The sequence below is a fragment of the Amblyomma americanum genome, chromosome 1, assembly GCF_052857255.1.
Source record: "Amblyomma americanum isolate KBUSLIRL-KWMA chromosome 1, ASM5285725v1, whole genome shotgun sequence".
Classification (NCBI taxonomy): Eukaryota; Metazoa; Arthropoda; class Arachnida; order Ixodida; family Ixodidae; genus Amblyomma; species Amblyomma americanum.
In genome coordinates, this window is record NC_135497.1 from 101,151,922 (window position 1) to 101,166,023 (window position 14,102).

A 14,102-nucleotide genomic window follows, 5' to 3' on the forward strand; every position below is an offset into this window, starting at 1 on the left:
CTACGAAGGAGGTTATGGATGTACCAAGGTGGTTATTTAATATATAACGCCCTTGGACTGTACTGATACCCTCTGTACAGTACCCGTACCCTCTGCTAGCATGCCCGTTACAAAGGGGACCATGGAGGAAGCATTTTTTTTTTCCTCCATGAAGGGGACTGACCGCAATGGCATCCTTCCTCCATAACGGCAATCATGTGATATTGAGGCACAATAACATGGTATTTTAAAAACGCAACAAAACAACTGTTAAAAAATAAAGTTGATATTTGGAACTGTTGGGGATATACCATACAGAATTTCTCAAATATATTATTACAGTTCGAAGAATAAATGTATCCCATAGAGTGTGCTTACATTCGTCGCCACGAGATGGCTGTAGCCATTATAACGCTTCAATGTTGTTCTGAATTGTTATGCATTTCTCCACCACACACAGCGTCGCAACAGTCGCAAATCTTGGCTTGCCTTTGGCTTTTTCGCGCCAAAATTGTAGATGCTGTTGCTTTGTTTCAGACAGTCGAGATTGTGTGACTCAAAGGTACTGTGTGGCCGGATTTCTAGCGCTTAAAGCTTAAACGAGCTCGCTTTAAAGCTTGCAAAATGGCTGTCGATTGTTCTGCCCGATTCTATCCGCTTTATTTCGGGCTGGCGTTGTCGTTGGTGATGTTATAACTTATTTCGTTGCCCGCGCAGATTGCCGCCATTTCAAACCGTTTGGTCCTGAGAGACGGCGTCACGAGGTCTCCAGTGGTTGCTCTTCTTTTATACCGTTTGCCAGTTTTTTACCGAACCGCTGTTCACACCGGCAACGGTCGGTACCGCGGTAAGCAATTCGTTTCGGCATTCTTTGCCCTTTTATTTTCTGTGCAGTGCCTATTCTTATTTGTTCCGATTCAATTCAACAGCCCTTCCTCCCGGAACAGGGCACAAATGCATGTCTGTTGAAGTGTTTCAATAAACTAATTTCCCCGAGAAAAATGTAGCACAAGGTGATGTTATTACATCAAGCAGGCAGTTTTGTACTTCAGTAATTGGTTTTTTGGAGAAAGGAAATGGCGCAGTATCTGCCACATATATTGTTGGACACCTGAAGTTCAGCATCTCTGTTGTGACTTCTCTCGCTGTGACAGTGCAGTGGCGCCGCGAGGTACTCTGGAGTTCTATACTAAAATGTGCGAAAAACGAATATTCGTAATCGCTATTGTTTTGCACAGAGATACGGCCATTCGCTAAGTTGTGGCTAGACTTAACAATTCAAGTTTGTAGGAAGTGCTGTTTACTAGGTGAAAGCGCCGAGCGCAACAATGCGCATATGTCAGGTGCCATTTGTTACACTGAAATAAGCTTTTCATAAACTTTATTTTCAGCCTCCCAGTAAGCTTGAAGGCATCTAAGAAGCAGAAGTTTAAAACCATCAGTGGTGGCTGATGTCCTGAGTAAAGGGTGAGGAATGTCAACTGTTCACATATACTTTTGCAAAAGACTGCACAACTTGTGACACAATCAACTGCATGATTTTTTTGTGCTGCATTACAAATTCTAGATGAGAATTGGCTCTTCATAAACTTCCTTTTGCAGACGGGAGTCATTTAAAACCATTGGCAAGGTTGACATACTGCTGTATCGGTAAGGCATCTCAGCTGTTCACATATAGCTTTGCGAAAAACTGCAGAACGTAGGAGTGGGCCGCTTTAATAAAAATTTTTTATACCAAACTTGTCACACAAACAAGATTATCATCATCATGAGCCTAGCTAGACCACTGCAAGACAAAGGTCTCTTCGACTGACCTCCAACTTACCCTGTCCTGCACCAATTGTGTGCGCCCTATTTCCGCAAATTTCCTAATCTCATCTACCCACTTTATTCTCACCGCCTCCTGCTCTGTCTACCTTTTGAACACCACTGTTACACTGGGTACCATCAGTTATGTTTGCCACATCACCAGCCATGCCTGTGTCTTGAGTCGGCCGTGCTCTTGTAAATGTGAGTGTGGGAAATTTCCACAGCATACAAGAAAACCAGAGGCCCAACTGCAAAAGAAATGCCTCGAGAAATATATTTTCTTCAAACATTAGTCCAATTCCATCTTCCATGCTGAGAGGAATGGGACATAAAATGTGAGGGATGGGACACTGCTGAAAAAGCAAGGAAATACTTTGTTAATGCATACTAAAGCCTCTGTAAAAGGTGAAGCATGACTGTAGTTTTTGTTTGTCCAATTTTCTGTTTGTGAAAACTAGTGCAATCTCCTTTTCTTGCACAGTACTGATGTCTTCCTGTAGCAAACAATTGAAGTTGTTGCTTTCCTAATTTTCCTTCTGATGGCTTGCATAATATATTCAGAATCAAGACCTTTTACTGTGCCCGGAGCATTTAAAACACCTGCTGGCACACACCACAAGAACAGAGTTTTTAGCAGCTAATTCAGCCACAAGAACAGTTTCTAGTAGCCAATTCAATCTTGTCTACGTGCAGTTAAATTTAATTGAAAATATTCTTCTCAATCAATGACCTGTCACTTGCAATGCGACTGTGATGGATGGCAGTAGTTCGACACAACTTGGAGGGTCTGTCTTCATCACTCAGATGTTTTTTGGGAGTTCCTGCAGTAGTCCCTTCCGTGAAGTTCAGGCATATGATTGCTTCAGATGTTTTTGTTCAGTCATCAGCTTCTTTGGAGAGTCAGTACTTCATTCCTTTCTTTTTTCCTTCCTTTGTGCTCACTTGTAAGAGGAACACCAGCTGGTGCACGAGTACGCCATTTTCCTGTTCGTCGTGGCGTCGGCATTCTGCTTTTAGTGACACTGAGTCTTCATGTGATGTCTCTTCCATTAGCAGCTTTAATTACATGCTTCACTCTCCGTGTCATATCACTCCCTTTCTGTTTGCTTGGTGCTGGTTCTGATCGTCAGGAATTACGAGATAAAGTAGTTTTGTGTAGAGGACTCAATGTTAAAGGGACCCTGCACCGGAAATCGAATGTTTTTTATTCTTTGTGACCATGGCTATCACCAAAATTTTAGTACTTTAATCTGCTCCAGAAATATTTTGGGGGGCCGATAGTATCGATATACGTAGTGGCAGTTTTCGGCATTGAGTGAGATGGGAGGCTCTTCCGATTGGTTGGTTAGGTATCCAGTTTGATTCCTTAATTTCTTGCTAAATACTGTTGAAGGAATAATTCTTATAAACTCAAACATTATCTCTCAGTATGGGAAAGCAACTGTAAATGGGCACAAGTGAACCAGAATTAGCAGGAATAACACTAGGGGCAACATTTTCTATTTCGCTTCAAATTGTCGTAGGCGATCTGCTTTTCAAACTTCCGATACTGAGAAGACAGCAAAAAAGGAAAATGAGGGACACTTAAGCTCTGCCTTTAATGGGTATGACTCAACAGTATTAATGGGTCCGTACTCTTGCCTACACATACAGGGACACTGTTCCCTCTTTCACAATCACAGTCTTTATGTGAAAGACCACACGACGTACATATAAAGCCCTGCTTTAACCAGTTCTGTACGAACATGCCTCCTTGGCCTACTAGTAGCATGTCTGACTCACAATCCAAGGGGGGGTTTGGTTTTGATTCTAGACTAATTACCTCAATTTTCTTTTCAGTGCAGTTCATTTACTTTGCATGCCCTAGTGACATTTGAGTCATGGTGCAACGTCCTAATCACCAGTTTTCCATTGTTTCAATCACTTCAAATACACTGCTGCATGTGTGATGTAACAAACTTTCAGACTACTCTGGATTTTTTTGCTCGCAACGCCAGTGCCATGCTTACTGCAGACTAGGAGCCTTACGCTGCATTGTACTGTTGGTGTATGGTGGACACACACCGGACAAAAATTTTAGAGGAACAAGAACTGGCTATGGGGGGAAATGGGAGGGGGCTGCAACAGGTGGTAGCTTCCCAACACTGAGAGATCTGCAACACGACATGAGATGGCACTGTTGTAGTTCCACGCTTCAATCGCACCTGCCCTATCAGTGTCATGGAATGATGATGTTGGAATATGCAGTTCCAGGCTGCCCTAGCAAAGCAGCAATTGCATGCAAGCTCTCATTGAGAGAGTGCGAGGTATAGCTTTGATAGTGCCCATTCTTGGCAGTGATTAAGTGAAATGCAACTTTGTCTGATCTTTTTATTTGGAATGTTGTGAGGGGAATAACATTCGTTTTCACACTCCATTTTTTTAAGAGCGTTGACTACTTAACTTCGTCAAGGATGTGTCTGTGTGCAGTGAAGGTCAAATTGACCAAAACAATTACCACATGACCACACCATATCACATAGCAACAATGGGCACGCAGAGTCTCAATTGATGCCTTTACTTTCTATCCGTTATATATGTGTCAGTAAAGCGGCCATCGAAGTGGGACACCTCCCGAGACCACCATTTGCATAAAATTGGGGGCCCATCCGTTTGACAGAGAACATTTGAAGTGGTGTGAAATGACGGCATGTTCCTGAGGATAAAATTACTGAGATTAAGCCCAAAATATGTGTGGGACTCACACCGACAACCTTTCCACCCCAAACCATGCATTCCGAGGACCTTCAGGCGGCCATTACAGCTGAACCGTTTGTAGCAGGGGGTTCTGAATGGTGTAAGATTTGTCGTGTTGTGATGCACACTGATGAAATGTATTACCTGATATCAGGAAATATACCGTATAACGAAGGTGGCTGTAATACCCTCTTTACACGGGCAGCCTTAACCATGGTTAAGCTTAACTGTGGTTATAGGACTTAACTATGGTTAGCGCAAACCGTAGTTGGCCGCGCTTACACGCGGTTTAGGCATGTCGGTTAGTGTGACGGAAACCATGTGATCACCTCCATTGCGAATTTGTGACTGCACGTATACCAGTGTATTATTAAATACGGTTACTTTAAAAAGGATAAATGAAAGAAAAAAAAGGTTGTTTATCGCACTACCCCCTGCGGGGCAGAGCTTTGGTTACGCATGTGGCGGACATTAACGAAAAGCAAAAAGAAGTCTACAAACGATGGTTTTAGCTGACTTTTTAGCCGGCATAATAGCCACTTGTAGCCGCTACTGTGCTGGGAACCGTCGTGGGAGCATTGTGCCTCTTTTGATTGCAAGCGCAGCTCGTGTATGTGATCAGTGCAGTCACGTGCGGCGTCTAATTGCCTGCTTACGTTCTGTGTGTGCAATATCGTGTATTGTGAGTGTGTCGACATTCAGCATTCAGGCTGCGATGGCTTCACGCGGGCCTGTGGCGGACGGTGGGGACGACGCCGACGTTGAGTTTTGGGCTGTGTTTGCGGCGCATCAGGCAGCACTTCAACGTCTCCGCATGCAGCGGCTTGCTCTGAGCGCCGAAATCGACATGCTGGAAGCGAAAAGTAGGCGTCATCGCAGGCGATCGAAACGCCTTTTGTTGGCGGCGGTTCCTCAATGCACGCGGCAGCGAGCGTTATGGATGTATCCACGCCCAAATTCGTGGTACGAGACGACGCTGCCCCATCTTCCGGACAGCGGCTTCCGCGATAATTTCAGAATGAACCGCCCCACATTTCACTATATTGTGGGCGTTTGCGAGAACATGCGTCGGCAAGACACCAGCATGCGAAAGGCAATCGCTCTGGAAAAACGCGTGACGATTGGCCTTTACCGCCTTGCAACGTCAGCTGAAGAGCGGACTGTAGCGAACCTTTTTGGCGTGAGCCCTGCCTCTGTGAACATGATATTTCGCGAGTTCTGCGCCGTAATTGTGAACAACTTGGAAGCTCAACTTGTGTGTTTCCCGAAGTTGCATGAATTGCAGGAGCACATGCGCCAGTTTGCTGCAGTTTGTGGCTTTCCTCAAGGTGTTGGTGCCCTGGATGGCTGCCACATCGAGGTGTGCCCTCCAAAGGAAGAGGCGGCAGATTATTTTAACTATAAAGGGTGGTACAGCATCATCCTCCTCGCTGTGGTTGACCACAAGTACAAGTTTTTGTACACCAACAGTGGGAGTCCTGGCAAAAATAATGACTCTGCAGTGTTTCAAACCTCACGACTTCCGTGTATTTTAGACAGTGACCTGTTTCAATTAGAAACAAGGACAATTCAAGGGGTGCAAGTTGGTCCAGTGCTTCTTGCTGACCAAGCGTTCGCCCTGCAGAGGAATGTAATGAAGCCATACTCCTTTTCTGGAACTGCTGGGTCGCCCGCACAGACTTTCAACTACCATCTGTCAAGTGCCAGACGTGTCGTAGAAAATGCGTTTGGACGTGTTAAGGCACGCTTCAGAATGCTGTTGAGAGGCCTCGAGTGCAGTATTCACAATGTGAACATTGTGGTTCGAGCTGCTTGTGTGCTACACAATGTCTGCGAGCAATTCAGTGATGGGTGTGATGCAGGATGGCTGAGTGCGGTGCAAAGTGCAAACGAAAGGCGTCCCCAACCAGTATACACGAGTAGCCGATTAGAGCCGTCAGGAGTAGCAATAAGGAATGCCCTGGCGAACCACCTTGCAGGCAACTGAAGCATTTTGCATAAATCTGGCAAATCTGGCATAAGGTGGCACAATCTTTAGCTTTTCGTGAGAGCTACAAAAACAGACGCTTAGTTTTTTGCTGATCGGCAGAGATTTGGTTGTTTCATTACCAGTTTATAAAAGAAGAGCGTCCACTTCTGAACAGGCCATAGCAAAGTTAAGAGAAAAGTGACAACAGAGATGAATGGTAATGTATGCATATTCAAATAACCTAAAATGAGTGATATCAGAAGACATTGTTGTAAGACTGGACACGGGCTTTAGAATGTTCAGACGCTGGCGCTCAACGAAGAAGACGACGAGAAGCGCCGAACACTCCGAAGCTCGTGCGTTCTCTGGACTGAACGCGGTCTCTGATCTGTGCCTGGATGGTTCCGCTGGTTGTTCGTGATGCTGTGCTTATTACTGTGCTGTGCTCTTATTACTGTGGTGTGGTGTGGTGTGCTGTGTGTGCTGTATTAGTAGTGTGCTGTGTTCTTATTACAAGTGGTGGAAGTGCCAACGATCCCTTGCCCTGGAGCTTCACACCCGCGCATTGCCTACCACCTGCGGTCGCGGCCCTCACCTGCTGCCCGTCTACAGGCCACCTACCCGGCAGTTAGAACCTCAGCGACCTGCTACCCCACCTTACCATCCGGTTGCCCACCCCCGATCACAGCTGCAGCCACTCAACCCCTGGTGCACACAAGACAACCGCACTATTTGCTACGCCTGTGGCATCGCTGGTCATGTGGCTCGTTTGTGTCGCAGTCGTGACCACTGTCCCTACGATTATAGGCGTGAGCCAACGTACGACCTTCCGCCGTCGTCCTCGCCTGCGTCACACTTGCCGCCTCCGGATTCCTCTCCTAGTTACCATCCCCGCTCCCACCGCTCGCCGTCTCCTGGCCGTCGTTCCCATTCTGCAATGCTCCGTCGCCAACCCGCCGTCCACGCGGAAAACTAACCACCGCAGTTCCGGAGGCAAGAACTGCTTCATCAGCGGCTCACTCAAGACCTGTTTCTGCACCTGCCAATATTACTGTTTTCGTTGAAGGAGTCGCCGTCGAAGCACTTGTTGACACTGGCGCAGCCGTTTCGGTTCTCAATCACACCCTCTGTCGCAGACTCAAAAAAGTGACGACGCCCCTTCCTCCCGTTTCTTTCCGCACGGCCAGCGCTCAGGACATTCGACCGTTAGCCGCCTGCACCGCCCGCCTGCTCATCGGGAACGTTCCCTACACAATCGAGTTCATCGTCCTCGCCCGCTCCTCTCATGACGTTATCCTTGGTTGGGACTTCCTCTCCTCACATCACCCTGTTATTGACTGCGCCCGTGCTCAGCTTGACTTGTCGCCCTACAGTGACGCCCCCTTGGACGTAACCGGTGCTGCTGCCACTACTGTGGTCGTCTCAGAGGACACAGACGTTCCACCTTTCTTTTCAGTGCTGGTGCCTCTTTCTTGTGCTGTGCTCTCAGATGCAACTGTAACTTATACCCCCTGTTTACGATGCACTGACCAGAAGTCTGTTTTGCTGCCTCATGCTGTGCTGACAATTGTTCGTGGCTCCAGCGCTATTTATGTGGCCAACCCGTTCTCCTGCCCTACCACTTTTCTCCGTGGCCAATCGCTTGGTAACGTTGCTGTTCTCGATCCCGCCTCTGCATACCCCCTCGTCGTTAGCACGGCCGGCCTTCACGTCAGCGCCATTACGCCTGTTCCCATCACGAATCAGTCGTCTGTCGATATTTTTCACCATTCCGTCGACGCCGCCCTGACGTCTACTCAACGAGACCAGCTTGTAGCCGTTCTGCAGCGTTTTCAACCTTCGTTTGACTACCGGCAACCTTCCTTGGGCCACACCACCACCGTTACCCACTGTATTGACACTGGAACGCATGCCCCGTTGCGCCAACGTCCGTACCGCGTGTCAGCCTCTGAGCGCAGCATCATTGACGCCCAGGTGACCGACATGCTCCAGCGTCACGTGATACAACCGTCTCGCAGCCCGTGGGCATCGCCAGTGGTTCTGGTCAAGAAAAAAGACGGAGACCGATCGCCCAAAAACTGCATTCGTCACACCCGAGGGGCTCTATGAATTTAATGTCATGCCCTTCGGACTCTGCAATGCACCCGCCACATTCGAGCGCATGATGGACAACATACTCCAAGGGCTCAAATGGCACACATGCCTTTGTTATCTAGACGACGTTGTAATCTTTTCCTCGGACTTTCCGTCTCGCCTCCAGCGCCTCGAGGCTGTTCTTCGCTGCCTGGCCGACGCTGGCCTCCAACATAATTTGAAAAAGTGCCGCTTCGGAGCTCGGCAGCTCACCATTCTCTGTCATGTCGTGTCGAAAGATGGCGGTCTCCCGGACCCGGCCAAGTTGCGAGCTGTGGCTGAATTTCCAAAGCCCACGTTCTAGTATTTACTCAAGGTGTGATGATGCTGAAAATAGATTGCGCCGAAATAACTTGCTTTTCTTTGGCATCGACGATGTGGAAGACGAAAGCTGGGCAGATTCTGAAGGGAAAGTCATTGCATTTTGTTCAGAGCACCTAGATTTATCTATGACTGCTTCACAGTTTGAAAGGGTTCATAGATTAGGCAAATTCAAAACTGATAGGCACAGACCAATCATTGCCAAGATGACCTTCTTTAAAGACAAGCAGAACATCCTTTCAAATGGCCACAAATTGAAGGACTCCAGTTTTGCAATCCGTGAGGATTTTTCCGCTACAACTCGTGAGGCTAGAAGCAAGTTGACCAAATTTGCAAAGTCACAATCCAAGTCTTATAAACTGGCATTTGATAAACTTAGAATGGACAAACAAACATATGCGTATGACCGAGCCACTGATTCGGTCATATTAGTATCACCATAGCTAGGCAATGCACCTAGATTGCGTGATTGTCCTCAGTCCACGTCATGCCCCCAGGCTCCGACGTTGTCCCTTTCATTTTCTAATATCCGAAGCTTGATGCCTAAACGTGATCATCTCTGCTCTTTTCTGCAAGACAGTGAATCTGATATAGTTGCTTTAACTGAAACTTGGTTGCACGCCGGTATCAAAAGACAATGAAATCTTTCCAGACGCCCATGCTTACAATATCTACAGACATGACCGTGCAGATAAAAGAGGGGGTGGGGTGCTTCTTGGTATTAAAAAAACGTTACCATCCACTGCTATCAATTCTAACTCAGACCTCGAAATAGTTTGGGCTGCCTGGAAAACTATATCTTCGAATTTACTTTTTGGAGTGTGTTGCCGTCCACCCGATTGTACGACTTCTTTCATTCATGATCTTCGGTCTAGCATTGCTGCCGCTGTCGAACACAGTTCACCTAGCAACATCTACTTGTTGGGTGATTTTAATTTTCCTGAAATAGATTGGCCTTCTTTGTCTTCAACTAGTCATGCTGCAACAGAATTCATCAACCTAACACTAGATTTCAATTTATTTCAAGTGATTAGCCAGAATACGCGTGGTTCTAACATTCTTGATTTAGCTCTATCCACTGCTCCCGATACCATAGGGCCGGTTATGTATCTTGACGGATTTAGCGATCATAAGATGTTGCAGTTTGATATTCTAGTTCCGAGCTTGTTTGCAGGTATTACAACTAAAAAAATTAGAGATTATAGTAAAGCACGATATGATGAAATTAACACGGAACTTGCCTCATTTCTCAATGAGGTGTTTTTCCCGCTAAGGAACGAACAATCTACCGAAGAAAACTGGTTGCTCTTCAAACACAAACTATCTGCACTGATAGAGAAACATGTTCCTCTGATTACAATAGCTAATGACATAAAAAATTCATGGTTCAACAAGACCCTCCGTTGATTACGGAATAAAAAGAAGCGCCTATACAGAAAAGCTAGATCTGCTCCTTCTTCAACCTCGTTGGAAAGATATAAACTGTGTTTGAAAGCGTACTGTTCTGCTGTTACCGCTGCCAAAAACAAATACTTCACTCATGATCTGCCGTCACTTTTGCAGACTAATCCTAAGAAGTTTTGGCAGACTATATCTCCCGAAAGTAAACATGACCTCATACAACTACACAATACTGATGACTTGCCGCTAGCTGACACTGAATGTCCAACCGCGTTCAACAGATTTTTTGCATCAGTGTTTACTAAGGAAGATTATTCCAGTATGCCAATTGTTCTCGAGTCTGACTACCCATTCATGGAGCCCATCACCATTAGTGCTGAGGGTATCGCATCACTAATTAAAAATCTAAAGTTATCATCATCTGCCGGAGTGGACAACATTAACTCGAAGATACTTAAAAACACCATTTCAATTTCCAGCCAGATTTTGTGTCATATATTTCAGCAATCATTATCCTCCGGAGAACTGCCCACTGACTGGAAAAAAGCCAAAGTCATCCCTGTCTTCAAAACGGGTAACAAAAACTCTCCTGATAACTATCGGCCTATTTCGTTAACCTGCATATGCTGTAAATTACTTGAGCATATTATCGCTTCTCACATTTACAACCATCTGGAACGAAATGACTTCTTCTTTTCAAATCAGCATGGTTTTAGGAAAGGCTACTCATGTGATACCCAGATATTTGAATTTACTACTGACCTGCATTTCAACATGGATGATATCCAGCAAACAGATTGCATTTTTTTAGATTTCTCAAAAGCATTTGACAGAGTTGCACATGGCCGGCTTTTTACAAAATTATCTACCCTTTCCCTTGATTCCCTCACATTATCTTGGCTTCGAAACTTTCTCTCATTACGTCAGCAATTCACAGTTGTCAACGGCTCTTCCTCATCCCTATGTGACGTAACCTCAGGCGTACCACAGGGAAGCGTACTTGGACCCTTACTTTTTCTAATCTACATTAACGACCTTCCCACTAACATTTCATCCCGTTTACGCCTTTTCGCAGACGACTGTGTTGTTTACCGTAAGATCGCTTCTGAGACTGACCACCTGACCCTTCAAAATGACCTTGACACTATTGTTGATTGGTGTCAAAACTGGCAAATGATTCTTAACCCTAATAAATGTAAATCAATGACTTTTAGCCGCAAGCATGTTGTTTCTAACTTCATATACTCTATAAATAATACCTCTCTATCAAGGGTTACGTCGTACAAATACCTTGGAATTCAGTTCACACCAAATCTTTCATGGTCTTCTCATATTTCTGCAGTCTGCAACAAAGCGTCGAGGACATTAGGTTTCATACGCCGGAACCTTCGAAACTCACCTAGCTCCGTTCGAAAACTTGCATATTTTACATTTGTTTGCCCACAGCTGGAATTTATCTCACCTATATGGTCTCCCCATCAAAAATATCTCATAGATATGCTCGAGTCCATTCAAAGCAGAGCTGCCCGGTACATTTTTAGCAATTATAGTCCCCTCGCAAGTGTATCCCAGCTTAAATACCTTAATGACATACAGATACTTGAAATTCGTCGCTCCATTTCACTTCTGTGTTTATTCCATAAATATGTTCACACCCGTCCTTCGTTGTTACCTCTGGCATCACCTTTCCGCTCTTCACAACGCTTACACAATCAACTCAGCTTCAACCGGATATATGGGAAGACCCTGTCGTTTAATTCCTCTGCATTACCTAGAGCAATAAAACTCTGGAATGATCTTCCTGACAACATAATCTCTTTCATTGGTCCTGGTGAGTTTAAAAAACATCTATGTATACATTTATTGCCATAGTGATGTTCGAAATGTACAACAGTTTCATTTGTTCTTAACGTTGTTTCGTGTCTGATGTTATTTTAACTCGGTTTTGTATAAATTTCGTGTTCCTTTCTTGTATTTGACTTGTACCGCGTTCTTGCACCGATATTATGTTTTTTTTTTTCCATCTGTATGTACATCTGTATTTGCCCCCCTCACCCAATGCTCTTCGGGGCCTGTGAGGTACTAATAAATAAATAAATAAATAAATAAAAGACCTCCGCAGCTTCGTCGGCCTCTGCTCCTACTTCCGCCGCTTTGTCCGCAATTTTGCCACTATCGTCGACCCCCTGAACAAGCTCCTTTCCAGCCACGACCTTTCGGCCTGGTCGCCAGCCTGTGATGAAGCGTTTACGACACTCCGTCGCCTCCTCGCCACTCCACCAATTTTGCGTCACTTCGACCCTCGTTCTCCGACGGAACTCCACACCGATGCCAGCAGCGTCGGCCTCGGTGCAGTACTCGCTCAATGCAAGCAAGGCTTTGACGAATACGTTGTCGCTTACGCTAACTGGACACTCACAAAAGCTGTAGCCAGCTATTCTGTCACCGAGAAGGAGTGTTTAGCCATCCTTTAGGCGATTGTCAAATTTCGCCCCTATCTGTACGGGCGCCCTTTTGACGTCACCGATCACCATGCCCTCTGCTGGCTGTCCTCTTTGAAAGATCCCTCTGGTCGACTGGCGCGATGGGTTCTGCGACTCCAAGAGCACGACATTCGCGTTATCTATTGTTCCGGCCGCAAACATGCCGATGCTGATGCCCTCTTACGTTCCCCTGTACCATCTGAGGCAGCGCCTTGTATATCCGCCCTGCCTTCTTTGAAGTTTGAGTTCGCTGATATGGCTTCTGAGCAATGCAAAGACCCGTGGATCATTTGCCTTTTTGATCTCCTATCTGGCCGATCGTCTCGACCTCCTTCCTGTGCTCTCCGTCGTGAGTCCCACCATTTCGCCATCCGAGACGAGCTCCTTTACCGCCGCAACTATCTCCCGGATGGTCGCAAGTGGCTTCTCGTCATTCCGACACATCTGCGCTCCTTCATTTGCTCTTCCTACTACGATGATCCCCAGTGTGCCCATGCCGGATTCTTGAAGACTTTCATCCATCTACGACAGCGGTACTACTGGCGTGGGATGGCCCATTACGTCTGCCAGTACGTTCAGTCCTGCACTGCATGCCAGCGACGGAAACATCCACGTCGCCGACCCACCGCTCCTATGCAGCCGCTGCCTTGCCCAGTACAGCCCTTCGAGCGTGTTGGCATCGACCTCTATGGCCCTCTTCCCAGCACATCAGCCGGGAACCGCTGGATCATCGTTGCCATCGACCACCTTACACATTACGCTGAAACATCGCCTTTACCATCTGCTACAGCCCACGACATTGCATCCTTCATTCTCCATCGCATCATTATTTGCCATGGTGCGCCCAAAGAGCTGCTCAGTGATAGAGGTCCGGCCCTCCTCTCAGAAGTTGTAGAAGCTCTCCTTCAGGAATGCAACGTTGTTCACCGCACCAGCTCCGCCTACCATCCCCAGACAAATGGCATGGTTGAGCGTTTTAATCGCACCCTCAGCGACATGCTGGCCATGTATGTTGCTTCCGACCATTGTAACTGGGACCGCGTTCTCCCTTTTGTCGCATACGCTTAAACTCCGCTGCTCAAGCCACCACCGGATTCTCTCCGTACTTTCTCCTGTACGGCCGTGAGCCTTCTTGCACAATGGACACCATTCTACCTTACCGCCCTGATGCTTCCGAATTTACAACTCTTTCTGAAGCCGCAACTTATGCCGAAGAATGCCGACAGCTTGCCCGGTCCTTCACTTCTCACGCCCAGCAGCAGCAGAAAAGC

The 14,102-nt window shown here is 46.5% G+C and overlaps 1 protein-coding gene across 8 annotated transcripts in view; it reads left to right on the forward strand.

The window, feature by feature from the left end:
* Positions 1–424: 424 nt before the first annotated feature.
* Positions 425–14,102, forward strand: part of LOC144113362 (uncharacterized) — a 35,062-nt gene continuing 21,384 nt past the window's right edge. The window contains exons 1-4 of one of the 8 annotated variants that reach the window (XR_013310744.1): positions 433–541; positions 697–826; positions 1,371–1,446; positions 1,582–1,629. Coding sequence is in view for 2 of the 8 variants with exons in the window: in XM_077646417.1 (XP_077502543.1) it covers positions 497–541; positions 697–826; positions 1,582–1,629 (223 nt within the window). In the remaining 6 variants the exon portion in view is untranslated. Of the gene's footprint in view, positions 542–694; positions 827–1,370; positions 1,447–1,581; positions 1,630–14,102 lie in introns of those variants that run through there. The other 7 variants (XM_077646417.1, XR_013310743.1, XM_077646414.1 and 4 more) reach the window with 7 other exon arrangements.